This window comes from Moschus berezovskii, chromosome 8, assembly GCF_049115385.1.
Source record: "Moschus berezovskii isolate FMDL1 chromosome 8, NW_MosBer_1.0, whole genome shotgun sequence".
Classification (NCBI taxonomy): domain Eukaryota; kingdom Metazoa; phylum Chordata; class Mammalia; order Artiodactyla; family Moschidae; genus Moschus; species Moschus berezovskii.
In genome coordinates this window covers 51,797,699-51,811,078 of record NC_142467.1, presented here as the reverse complement: position 1 = coordinate 51,811,078, position 13,380 = coordinate 51,797,699, and the positions used below count along the sequence as shown (strand labels likewise).

General features: G+C 40.6%; 1 protein-coding gene across 8 annotated transcripts in view; it reads left to right on the top strand.

Moving 5' to 3' along the window:
* Nucleotides 1–2,605: 2,605 nt before the first annotated feature.
* FBXO38 (F-box protein 38) overlaps nucleotides 2,606–13,380 on the top strand; it is a 65,364-nt gene continuing 54,589 nt past the window's right edge. For 4 of the 8 annotated variants that reach the window (XM_055428726.2, XM_055428724.2, XM_055428722.2 and 1 more), the window contains exons 1-2: nucleotides 2,607–2,726; nucleotides 10,528–10,718. In XM_055428726.2, coding sequence (XP_055284701.2) covers nucleotides 10,591–10,718 — 128 coding nt within the window. In that variant the 5' untranslated portion in view covers nucleotides 2,607–2,726; nucleotides 10,528–10,590. Of the gene's footprint in view, nucleotides 2,727–10,527; nucleotides 10,719–13,380 lie in introns of those variants that run through there. The other 4 variants (XM_055428723.2, XM_055428721.2, XM_055428725.2 and 1 more) reach the window with 2 other exon arrangements.

Here is a 13,380-nt window from a genome sequence, read left to right as displayed (position 1 = left end):
TATGATCTACTTGTATGGGTACAGAGAGGGAGTAGAATGGTGGTTGCCAGGGGCTGGGCTGCAGCAGGTGGAAATTGTTTAGGGCCTATGTAGTTTCAGTTAGGGAAGATGAAAAAAATCTGGTGGTGGATGGTGATGTAGTCACATTAACAACATAAATGGTCTTAATCCCAATGAATTAATGCCACTGTACACTCAAAATTGGTTAAAATACTAAATTTTTTAACATATATTTTGGTGGTGGTGATCTAGTCCCTGAGTCATGTCTGACTCTGGGGACCCCATGGACTGAATGGAGCCCACCAGGTTCCTCTGTCCATGGGATTTCCCAGGCAAGAATTAACATTCATTCCCAGGCAAGAGTGGGTTGCCATTTCCTTTTCTCTTGCCTGGAAAATCCCATGGACGGAGGAGCCTGGTTGGCTACAATCAATGGGGTCACTAAGAGTCGGACACGACTGAGTGACTTCACTTTCAATTTTCACTTTCATGCATTGGAGAAGGAAATGGCAACCCACTCCAGTGTTCTTGCCTGAAGAATCGCAGGGACGGGGGAGCCTGGTGGGCTGCCATCTATAGGGTTGCACAGAGTCGGACATGACTGAAGTGACTTAGTAGCAGCAGCCATTTCCTTCCCCAAGGGATCTTCCCGATCCAGGAATGGAACCTGTGTCTCCCGCATTGGCTGGTGCATTCTTTACCACTGAGCCACCAGGGAAGCCGTGTATATTTTACAATTAAAAATAAATCATGTAAAGACTCACTCAGGTACACCCTCAAGACTGTACTGGTGGGGCTACCAGCCTTCCTTTTTGAAGACTGTGTTAATAAAATCTATATATCTCCCCCCCACCAAAAAACAAACAAACAAAAAAAGAGGTAATGTAGTAAATTAAAGATGGGCCCCCAATTTTGCTACTCATTCAATTAAGAGGTGGAATCTTACCCTTCTCATTTTGAATCTGGATGGCTTTCTTGACCAACAAAATGTGACAGAAGTGACCTCTGGGACTCCCAAGGCTGAATCATTTGAAGTCCTGTCCTTGAGTTTCCTCCTGTACTGCGTGGAACAGCTCACTTTCTACTCTATTTCTGAGTGCTCCCTATCATAACCCAGTGCTCTGCTGTGAGAAATCCAAACCAGAAGGATAAATCATGTGTAGGTACCCTGATGGATAGTTTTAGCTGAGGCCCTACAGGGCTTGCAGACTAAATTGTCCACGATGCAACTTCCATTTGAATTTGCAGTTAAAAGTCTCAGCCGACATTTAACATCAAATGCACATAACCCCAATTTACAACTGCCTGACTGAACCCAGTCAACTCACAGAATCCTAGCAAATTATGGTTAGCCACTAAATTCTGCGGTGGTTTTATATGTACTTACCATAACGACATCCCTTTCTTCCTAACAAACCCGAAGCTTAGAGTTGACATCTCAAGGTCACAGAATGAGTACTCTGCTGTTGCTTGAACCCGCAGATGTGGACTGCAGTAGGGAGGGCCTACTGTAAACTTATACTCAAAATTTTGACCCCTAACCCCAGTTGTTCAAGGGTCATCCATATTTAGGGGCAAGGCATTTGGATGGTATAAAAAAATCTGGGTTTCAGTCTAGCTGTGTGACACTGAGCAATTATCTCTGTAGACATACAATGGTTCGTGTCATTTCAGTTAAAGAACGTTGTGGTCATGGAGCCATCAGTCACTGCAGCTGTGCCTTAAGGTGCATCCTAATGAGAGTCAGTTCAGAGAAAAACAGGATTATAGACCCTAGAAACTTAAGGTACATATCAAGAGAACGATTTCATTAACCCTAGATTCTCATATTACCTCAGAAATAAAAAAAAAGCTAAGTTCATTGACATTGTGTTTCTTTAACCAGCAGTAATATTTTCACGTTCAACTACGTGCTTTTTTTCTTTTGCAAACACTCCTACACACCTGCGAGCCTTACCTCTTCAGAACAGTCACTCGCAGGTATCTGAGAGGCCCTCTCCACAGCTTAAGTCCTCAGCCAGTGCGCTGAATAAAAGGTAATTCCCTACTTCTAGGCTGTGGGTTTGTTTTTTTTTCAGTCCACACCCTTTCTGAAGATAATTTTTATAAGGAAAAAACCGGGTCAAATTAACTCCTACCAATACGTCAGGGACGTGGCGACTGTTTAATTAGTCAACGATGAGGAAATCCTTTGGAAACTATAAAATACTGTAAAGTACGTACATACACAATGTCCCAAATGTACAGAAAAGCTGAGTTAACATTGACGTCTTTGCCCACCTCACCCTCACCAAAAAAAGTTTTTCTGTTTTCAGGTGAGTAAGTTTTGAGAAAAAAAAATCTCTAGAAGAACTTAGCTACTCTGCAACCGAGAAACGCGAAACGCCGAAAGGTGCACCAAAGCCACCCAGAAGCAAACCGCAGATTCTGGACTATTTATGCGGCGGCAGACGCTACACACTTTGGGCGTGGTAACGCTGACACGCGAATGAAGGACTCGCCGCGAGTTTCCCCAAAAGCCACGCTTAACATGGCTGCCAGGCCTGGACGCCCGAGCCTCACACCCAACATGGGCACAGGGACTGGGCCAAGCCCCGGATGCCAACACTCCGGAAGTGCCCGAGGGCCGGCGGAAGCGGAAGTGTCCCGGCGGTGGGGTCGCGGGAAGTGTTTGTCTCGTTTCTCCCTCCCCCTTCACCGGTACAACAAACGGAGGGCTGGCATAGGTGAGGCGGCGGCCGGGTGGGCATGGGGCGGGCGGCGAACTACAGAGCCCGGGTTGCGTACAGCGGGTGGAGGCGGCTGGATCGGGCTCTAGGGATCGACCGGTTGGGCTCTCGGTCTCCGGCCCCTTTCGGGCCTAGAGCTCCTCGAAAAGCCGGAATTGGGTTTGTGGTGGTTGATTTTCGAGGCCCTGGTGGCGGCGTTTGCCACCTTGCCTGAACTTTCCTCAAGATCCCAGCATATAGCAGTCTCTGTGAATCTCGATTTCCTGAACAAAATGGGAGTTTTGGCCTGGCTAACTTCTGGGACACTGTCGAACTCTGGGCGTCACAAATTCTACGATTTTAATGTTAAGTCAGTGTTTTAACCTGTGAATTAAAGCCTGTAGTCAGCTTACTGAGGGGATTATCTGAGCAGGACGCGGTGAATACATCTGTGAGAGGCGGCCAGCCGGGGGATAGGGAGCCCGGAGTTCTAGTGTTACCTCGTCCACCGACTCACTTTGACCTTGCCCATGTCGATTACCCTCTCTGTGGCACGGCTTACATATCTGTAAAATGAGGGTGTTGGGTGCGTTTGATGCCCCTCCGAGCTCAAAAGTCAGAATCTCAACTCCGTTTTAAGGAGTCTTTCCTTAGAAACACGCCTGAAAGCATCTCTTTTCTGCATTTTTGGGTAACCAGGAGGTGATTTATCAGAGGTGTCTACCATATTTGTTTCCAGACACCAAACCAACCAAGGGCACCTGAGCAGTTAGGAGGATTGCTGTGTTTCCTGTGTGCTGGAAAGCTCTGTCCTGAAGACTTTGTTTTTTGAACCTGTATCAGCAGTGTAAAACACGCAAATGTGAAAACCAGACCTTTGTCTTAAAACTGCTCTTAAATTGCTGGTTTACTTACTTTAGGCAAATACCTTCCTTTCTCTGGACTGGAGATTTCTCATCAGACAAATGAATTAGTTAGATTAGATCACAGGTTCTTAATGCCCTTTCTCATACTCTGCAGGCTGAGCGGTAAAGAACACGCCTGCTAATGCAGGAAACACAGGTTCGATCCCTTGATCAAGAAGATCCCTTGGAGAAAGAAGTGGCAACCCACTCCAGTATTCTTTCTTGCCTGGGAAATCCCATGGACAGAGGAGCATTGCAGGCTACAGTCCATGGGGTCGCAAAGAGTCCAGCAGGACTCAGTGACTAAACAACAAAGCAACTGCACAAATGAAGAATAAAATAATAACTATAAATCCATGATTTTTCTGGGGGAGGGGAAAGGTGAGATATGGAGGGTACGTATTATGTAGCCATATAGATAGAAAAATCTGTGCTTCTAATTTTTAAATCTCATTTTTGACAATTACTGGTCTAGGTTATCACTAAGGCTCTTTCTCTTTAAAATTTGTTGTGCTGTGATTCATATGTCCTCTTTGGGTAAACTTTTGTGTGTGTGTGTTTAAATGACAGTGTGCCTGGAGGTACACTCTTTAGTTACAAAAAAAATAAAAGATACTGAGACATAGAAAAGGAGAGAAAGGAAAAGCCAGATTACAGTAAAGTGACATAGTGAAATAAAACTGGACTTGAGTGAAAGATACAGCACTGGTACTGGTCCCTTGTTACAGCACTGATACTCTCTGGCAAGCCAGCTTACCTCTCTGGTTCTCACTTTCCTTATCTGGAAAATGAAAGATTCGACTGGATGATTCCTAGATGTTTTCAGTACTGTAATTCTGTTTTTCTTATTTGTTTTTTATCTGAGCAACTTGGTGGATGAGGTGCAGCATTTCTTTAGGCAGGAGAGGCTGTTCTAGGTGGTAGACAGAAGATCTGTGAGGAATGGTGTCAGATTAAGTGACATACAATATTACTTTGATATGAGCAAACTGAAGCCAAAAAACAACAACTAAAGAAAGGTGGTAGGATCCTAAGGGGCAGGGGAGCCCTTGATGGTGGAGCTTCATGGGAGGAAAGACTTTGTCACTACCTAGCACCTAGTAGGCAATAAAAAAATAATCAAGTGAGGGGATGGTTGGATGGATGGATAGATTGATAATAGCAAGTTTTAAAAAAGGAGTTTCTCCAAAAAATTGTTATTAATTATATACAAAATGGGAAATTGATTCAGTATTGTGAAAGTCTGATAAAAGAAGAGGTCCCTAAGTTTTCTAGTTAGTTGTAAGATAGGTCAGTTTATCTCTTCCTTATAAAGTATGTTAGTAAGAGACAAACATGTACCTTGGAGGGTCCAGTGTGATCTGAGCAAGAGTAATTAGAATAAGAGATGGAAGAGGATTAATGGAACAGGTATAGGAAGATTTCTAAATTGTACATTTAGGGAGTAAAGGAGTGGATTTATGTAGGACTTTTTATAGGTATCAATGATAGAATTGTATGCAGTAAGTGTTAAAACTTCTCTAATGGGAATAGAGAATAAAAAGGGAAATGATTTTTGGAAGCAAGGAAATTTTGGTGCTCCTCAGCAAACGGTGGAAATAGCCTTGAGGGTTAAGGTTTAAAAGAGGGGGATAAATTTGGGAGCAACCAGAATGAGTTAAATTAGTAGAGGATAGATAGCCTAGTTTGGGATAGGGGGAAACTTGAACTGGCAGGTTGCAAGGAACGAAGCAGCCTAAGAAATTGTGTTAATGAAGAGGACCTTCCTTCCCTTGTTGAGTTTCTCAAATTTAAAGAATACTCAGAAACAACTCAGACTTATTGCTAGTTGGAATGTACTTGGACCACTAGAACAAAAATGATGCTTCCTTTGGCTAAAGTCTGCTACACAGCCTTTACAGGATGACTGTAGAGACCCAGGGCTTCTGTAGGCCATTGTGTGGGAATCAGTTAGATGGACCATGGGCTCTAATTTGTGAAGGAGGGTGTGGTCAGCAGCAGTTTTATCAGAGCATCAAGAAGTGCGTCTCCAAGCATTGGGGCATAGTTCTGGAATGCGGCAGCCAGCTGAAGTGCAGAGGACTGACTTGATGACAGGTTATATAGTGTAGGCTGAAAAATCTGAATCCCAGCATAAACTCTGATGCTTAATATATGCCCTTGGCAAGTGACTTACACCCTCTGGTTCTGTTTGTCCATCTAAAAATTGAGGAACCAGGTTTGGATAACGTCCTGTTGAAGAGCTTGCGTGTCTCTGTGAAGCCCCTGAAAGTATATGAGTCTGGAAGTGTTTTGTTTTCTCTTTGGGGGATGTACAACTGTTGCTATAGTCCCAAATGGGTTTGTGACCCACAAAAAATTAAAAACTGTGTGACTAATCTCTGGGGGACCCTTCACCTTGTAACTTTCATTGAAAATGAAAGTTTGTCATTCACAATGACATTTCTTAGAGGTTTAGAGTCTTAGCCTCCATATGCTCAGTCATGACTGACTCTTCCACCTAGGGGCTGCATGCGACCCCATGGACTGCAGCCTGCCAGACTCCTCTGTCCATGGGATTTTCCAGGCAAGAATACTGGAGCAGGTTGCCATTTCCTACTCCAGGGGATCGTCCCAGCCCACAGATCAAACCCATATCGCTTGTGTCTCCTGCATTAGCAGGTAGATTCTTTACCACTGTGCCACCTGGGAATTTCCCCCAAATAATACCTATTGCTGCAAATAATAGTCTCTGTATATTTGTGCTCGTTATTTATACTCACCTCTCCTTACCCTCCATAACTCCTCCGCTAAACTTGTTCCTATGTGTCATCTTTATCTGCTGCTGATAACTGGAATTTCCCTCTTTTCCCCTTTCAGCTTAGTGCTGCTTTGGACCTCTCCTACCTTGCTGAGTTGCTCAAGTGACAAGTGGTGATATTTTGGAGAGAAGGGTAGGAGGAAATCAAGACACAGGCTCGTCGTCGTAGTTTTCTGTTGTCACCTGCTTTTATCCTTCCTTCCACTGAAAGACAAGCAGTAGAGAGAGTGTGCACATATGAGAGAGACTCATCGTCACTAGGTCTCTCTGTCTTTCATAGTGTTTTCTTCTCAAACAAGGATGCCAGGCCTGTATACTTAGTGCTTGGGATTCAATGCTCTCAGCATAGTCTAGTCATGTATCTCACTCAAGTGATGATGAAGCCAACTTCAGTTGAAACAGTTGTGTGGGGTGTTTTGGTTGTTGTTTGTTTTTAATAGAGTTTGAGTGGTGGTGAGGGAAAAGAATTGAGTCCTTGAAGAAGTCTTTAATGCCCTTAACACTGCCAGAGGCACTGCTGGGACTGGAGAGGACTTGGGGATTTCCCCTAGGTAAGGGTCCTGAACTGTTAAAGCCCCTAGGTGGAAGATGGTAGTCTTACCCTTTACCCCAGTGTGCATCTCCACGAGTCCCTTCCCCACCAAAGGCTCGCAGCAGGGGCATCAGTGCTCCACTTGCTGACAAATAAGTAGCTCTGTGACCAAGTTTTCAGTTCTAGACTTGACACTTAGAAAGTTTTGTTACAGTCCTACTAACTTAGGCTCTTTGGTAGTTAGCGTTAATGCATATTAGGTTAAATGGATCTTTGTGGGCTTGCTGGAGACCTAACCTGACCTTTCTGTAATGTTGTATAATGTCATATCTGTGAGTAAATATTTTTCTGAGTTCTAAACGAGGGAAATTATATAAACTGTGATATTTAAGGAGCAATCTATTTGTTTAAGATTTCAAGTGTATGTTTTGCACTGGAGCTACTAAATATGATTCACACAAGACTTCAGTATTGCAAAATAAGGAGCGATAAAAGGTAGAATCAATCATAAAATGAAGGTAGCAGATCTAAACCACTTAGTAAAAGAAGGATGAAGAGCCAAGAAAGATTTTTCTTAAAGGATGAAGTCAAGAATATGGTATCCATGAATGATTAGTTCGTGAAGGTGAGGGTATAAAGGGTGAAGTGAAGTGAAGTCACTCAGTCGTGTCTGACTCTTTGCAACCCCGTGGACTGTAGCCTACCAGGCTCCTCCATCCGTGGGATTCTCCAGGCAAGAGTACTGGAGTGGTTGCCATTTCCTTCTCCAGGGATCTTCCCAACCCAGGGTTTGAACCCAGGTCTCCCGCATTTGAGGCAGACGCTTTAACCTCTGAGCCTCCAGGGAAGCCAATAAAGGGTGAAGCCTGTGCTAAATAACATAACTGGAGAATTAATCCATGGTAGGATTGATCTGTACTGATTAATAGTCTTGTCAACGTATTTGAATGCCTCAGGGTAGCTATTTGTTTTGTGTTCTTATTAGAATGTAATTATATTTTTGCTAGGGTTACAGGCTTGTTGCTGAGGTCATTGAGTGCTGTGGTGGCAAATAGAATGCTCACAGGAGCATGAAATGGTTCTTAGCAGCCTTGCTGCTGAACACATATGGAAGAATGGAAAGACTAATGGATAGTTTCACATCAGATGTATGATTTACTGTGAACGAGGACCTGTCATCACCCAGTGGCAGGGGATTTAGATTCTTTTCCTTTTCCTGGCAGAGACATAATCAATAAAATACTGAAATTGCTATGGGAGAAGCATATGTTAAGTGAAGTATTACAGGGACCTCAGAAGAGAAGTTTAGTGGGAGACATTTTCTCAGAGAACCTAACGTTTAAACTAGATTTTGAAGGCAGAATAATGCTTTTCTAGCAAAAAGAAAAAGGGAAAGGAAGGACTTTCTAGCCAGAGTTAGTAGCTTATTGGGAATAAAAGATGAATGTTAAATAAATGCATGAACTGAGATTGGTGTGGCTGGAATGAGCAAGTGGTAAAAATTGAAAGATAAGATTAGAAAGGTGCTTGATCAGATTGGAAAGATTTTATCCTCTGGAAACTAGGATTTCTTGTAGGCTGATTTAGTTTCTGTTTGATCATGTGTATATATTTCTTTAAAAACAAATTCAGTGAACTGTAGCTCATGTACCTACTCTGTAGAATTCCTTCAAGCCATAGTACTAAGTGCATGTTGATATTAATCCACCCACAATTCTAAAAATTTATTTCTTTGGTTTTCCAGGCCTTAGCTGATTAGAAGCAGCAAATTAAAAGGTTTGTGTGTGTGTTTGGGGAGTGCAGAGAGAAGCAAGCATGCTGACACCTGCCATAATTCACAGTGCATAACCATTCAGTGAGAGAAGAGACCAGAGCATGCACACACATGCACACACAAAAATATAAGAATTCACTTAGCCTTGTAGTTTTCTCCCATCTGCTGAAGCAAAAAGGAGCCCCAGGAGCTCCATATATCCATATAGTTCACTGATCCCTGAGAATATATTGCAGAATATCATGTATATTCATATTGATCACTTCAGGTCATCAAGAAAAGGTGATGCTTTTATTGACTCATCTCTGTAAGAAAGGGGAAGCATGTGGTCCACTTTAGAAACTTTTGGTAGTACCAATATAATTAAGAAAAAACATTGGTGCATAAAAGGGAGCAAACACTGTAAATGAGAGACTGACAGATTTGCAGCAGCAATTCTTTGCATCACTGTAACATGATTAAGTTTAAGCTCTGAACTCTAGAGTTCTCTCACTTTGAGTCCAGCTAATTTTTCAGAGTTTTACCAGAGATAATTGATAATACTATTTAAATGACACTGTTATTTTTGTCTGGGGGGTCCCATGGACAGAGAAGTCTGGTGGGCTGCAGTCCATGGGGTTCACAAAAGAGACCCCATGGACATGACTGAGCACAGCACAGTCAATATTCAATAATAGAAGAACAGTTCAGTAAGTTTTGCTATATTCGCTTTCTATTCAAATTCGGTTACTAAAAAATAGGATTTTAATAGCACAGGAAAATTTTATCATGTTGAGTGACTATTTTACATGAACAGGTAAAACTGTACATATATATATATATATATGAGCTCAACTAGGTTAAAATATGCACAGAAAAAATGATTAGAAGGAAATACACCGGTTGCCTTGAGTGGTATAACTTTTCTACATCTTTATACTTTACAGACTTTATAATCAGAAAATAATAAATATTTTATAAAAAAAAGTAAACGACACTGTTTTCACATAGTTTCCTCTTAACCTGACCTAAAAAATAAAACAATCCTCTAGGCGGAAGTTTGCTCGTCTGACTTTGATCTCTTTTCCCCCACTCCGTTCTTCCTCCTCTCTCCCTCCCATCCCCTCCTTCTTCCCTCAAACAAACAAACCATACATATATTTAATACAAAAGTGAATTAACTTCTGCTCCTTAATATTTATGGGAGAGAGAGAGGGAGAAGTGTAGTTTTATTCTTTTTCTGAAGTTGCATATAAAATTAAGTTTTTTTGGTTTTTTGTTTTGTTGTAGAAAAGGTTATTATTTTTTTTTTAAATAAAATTCTTAAAGGGATATGTGACCCACTGGTGGAATTGGATCCCCACACTTCATTGGTGAGAGAATGAAGAATTCAAACAGTGGTTCAAGTTCATAGAAATAATCTGGGGCTGACCCAGGACTAGAATCTAGGAGTCTTCTACTTTCTGCTATGTTAAGGGCAATCCTAGAATCATAAGCACCTGTGTCTAGTTTGATCTTATCTTACACATGAGGAGAAATTGAGTGAATTAGCTAGGAAGCAACAGTACAAATAGAATTTAGGACTCTAGATTCTTTGGATTTTTGCTCATTCTAAATAATTAGTTTTTACCTTTACTTCTCTTCAGAAAAAAAGATATTCTGTGCCTTTTGTGTAATATTTTTGTTAATTTGAATGTAGCCTGTATCATCGTAATAGCACTGCTGTTTATGTATTCCAGAATAGACATTGTTTTCCCTATGATTTATAAGGATAATTTCTGTCTGGGTCTGGTGTGTTTTAGTCTCCTCTAATCACTGGTTGCTTTCAGGTGCTTTGAAGACAAGTAACCAAGAGGGGAGATTTGCTCTTTGATCCTGGAGATAACACAGCAATGGGTCCACGAAAGAAAAGTGTTAAAACGTGTCTCATGAATAATGAAATTCCTGAAGAAGTAGTATCTGATGAAACAAAGGATTATATGAACCAACTTTCACATGAAGTGCTTTGCCATATTTTTAGGTAAGGTTTTGTTTGGTTGATTTTCACCTACCTGGAATTTATAAATAGAAGCAAATCCTAGAGCTGTCTGTCCGGTATGGTAGTCACTAACTACATGTGGTGTTTAAATTAAAGATCTGGTATGGCTAGTGGCTACTGTATAGGATGGCACAGACAGTGAAGAACTTTCCTTTGTTGCAGAAAGTTCTATTGGGCAGACATTATCTAGACTGTTAACATTCCAGGCTTCTTAGAATTCTTATTGACTGATAGATTTGTTGACTTTTATTATTACAGTACCATTTGTGTACAACATAAGACAGTGTTTCTGACTTTTTGATTACAGTCCACAGTAAGAAACAACATTTTGCTGAGTGTGCACATATATGTAAGTAAATGGAAAAAAAAGTTCTGTGAAATAATAACCACCATATGCAGTGTACACATTAAGATTGTTTTGACAAACTTTTTTCAAAACCTTTTTTAAAAATTATATATTTATCTAAACTGTACTTAACAACTGTTACAGAAACCAGAAACAAATCCAAAAAGACAACCAAAAAACTGTCATTATAATTTCTTCTGCTCTCTTCTTTCATTATCACTCAAATAAACACATCCTAATATACTTTGTCTCTGGGATGAGAGACCAGAGCTTGACTCTTGAGTCTCATTTACTAACTGTGGACCAATAATAGATATAAAGATGTTATTATGAGGATTCAGTGAGATAATTATTTTTTAATTGAAAGATAATTGCTTTACAGAATTTTATTGTTTTCTGTCAAACATCAACATGAATCAGCCATAGATATATGTTTGTCCCCCCTCTCTTGAACCTCCCTCCCATCTGAGATAATTCTTTTAAAGCACTTTATATTATGCATGACACGAATACTTGGCAAGCGTTAATGATTATGATTGTGTTGTGCCTTTTTCCATATTACTACATAGTCTTTATCAGTTTAGTCACTGCTTTCTCTTCCACTGACTATGATATGATGTAGTTACCTTTATTCTTGTATTTCATCTGGATTACTTCTAATTTTTCTCAAATAATGCAATTAACTTCTCTAAACATTTGAATTTTCCATTATTTTAGATTAGTTCAGTTCAGTTCAGTAGCTCAGTCGTGTCCAACTCTTTGCGACCCCATGAATCACAGCACGCCAGGCCTCCCTGTCCATCACCAACTCCCGGAGTTCACTCAAACTCAAGTCCATCGAGTCGGTGATGCCATCCATCCATCTCATTTTCTGTCGTCCCCTTCTCCTCCCGCCCCCAATCCCTCCCAGCATCAGATTCTTTTACAGTTTACTTAGGAGAAATTTCCACATGTGAAGTTCCTAGAAAGGTTTTAAATTTTTTTAAAATGATTAAATATTTGCAGATTATATAGAATAGTGATAGAGTTACTTAGGGGAACCATAGGCACTTTATTTTTTTTTTCAGTATAAATTTGTCTCAGTCTTTATCTTCTGCATTTTGTTATTCTCTCAGTGTAGTTTTTGTTCAGTTCTGTCTGGTAATAGAAGGCCCAATTAATAGACCTTTTTTTTTTTTTAAACATAGCAAGATGATACTAAAGTTAATCTGGCAGGAAAATCCTGTAGCCAAAATTGTCCAGAAATAGTCTGACCCTAGCAGATGTTCAAATGTATTCTAAAGTATAAAATAATTAAAGACTTGGTGTGGGAGAAGATAGCCAGCCAGTTGGGTAAAACAGACTCCATATATAGGCTCCATATGTGGATTCAAATATATGAGGGGATCCAGTTTATGACAAACTAGGTATTCATATCAGTGAAGAAAAGCTGAGTGGCTTATTCAGTGATGATGTCACAGACTAAAAACTATTTGAAGAAAATAATAAAGCATGTTCTTATCTTTCATTTCTGACAACTGTATTTTTTTAATTTATTTATTTATTTTAATTGGAAGCTAATTACTTTACAATATTATGGTGGTTTTTGCCATACATTGACATGAATCATCCACAGGTGTACGTGCTGACAACTGTATTCTAAATGTTTCAGTGAATTAAACAATGAAGCTATTAAAATTCTAGAGGACAGCATAGGTAAAATGGTTTCTAGGGATTTGTGTTTGTTGTTTTTTGACTAATGGTAGGACATATTACGGAGAAGGCAATGGCAAGCCACTCCAGTACTCTTGCCTGGAAAATCCCATGGATGGAGGAGCCTGGTAGGCTGCAGTCCGTGGGGTCGCTAAGGGTCAGACACGACTGAGCGACTTCACTTGCACTTTTCACTTTCCACTTTCATACATTGGAGAAGGAAATGGCAACCCACTCCAGTGTTCTTGCCTGGAGAATCCCAGGGAGAGGGGAGCCTGGTGGGCTTCCGTCTATGGGGTCACACAGAGTCGGACACGACTGAAGTGACTTAGCAGCAGCAGCAGCAGCAGGACATATTATGAACAAATTTGATCATATTTTAAATTGATAGTGGATTTGATTTTGCAGTTCAAACCGAATATGGCAGTAGAAGGAGTGGAATCAAGTAGAAGGATGTACCCTAGTTATTTGATCATATTTTAAATTGATAGTGGATTCAATTTTGCAGTTCAAACAGAATATGGCAGTAGAAGGAATGGAATCAAGTAGAAGGATATACCCTAGTTTTTATGAAAAAAACATGTAGCAGATTGGCAGAATGTAGTG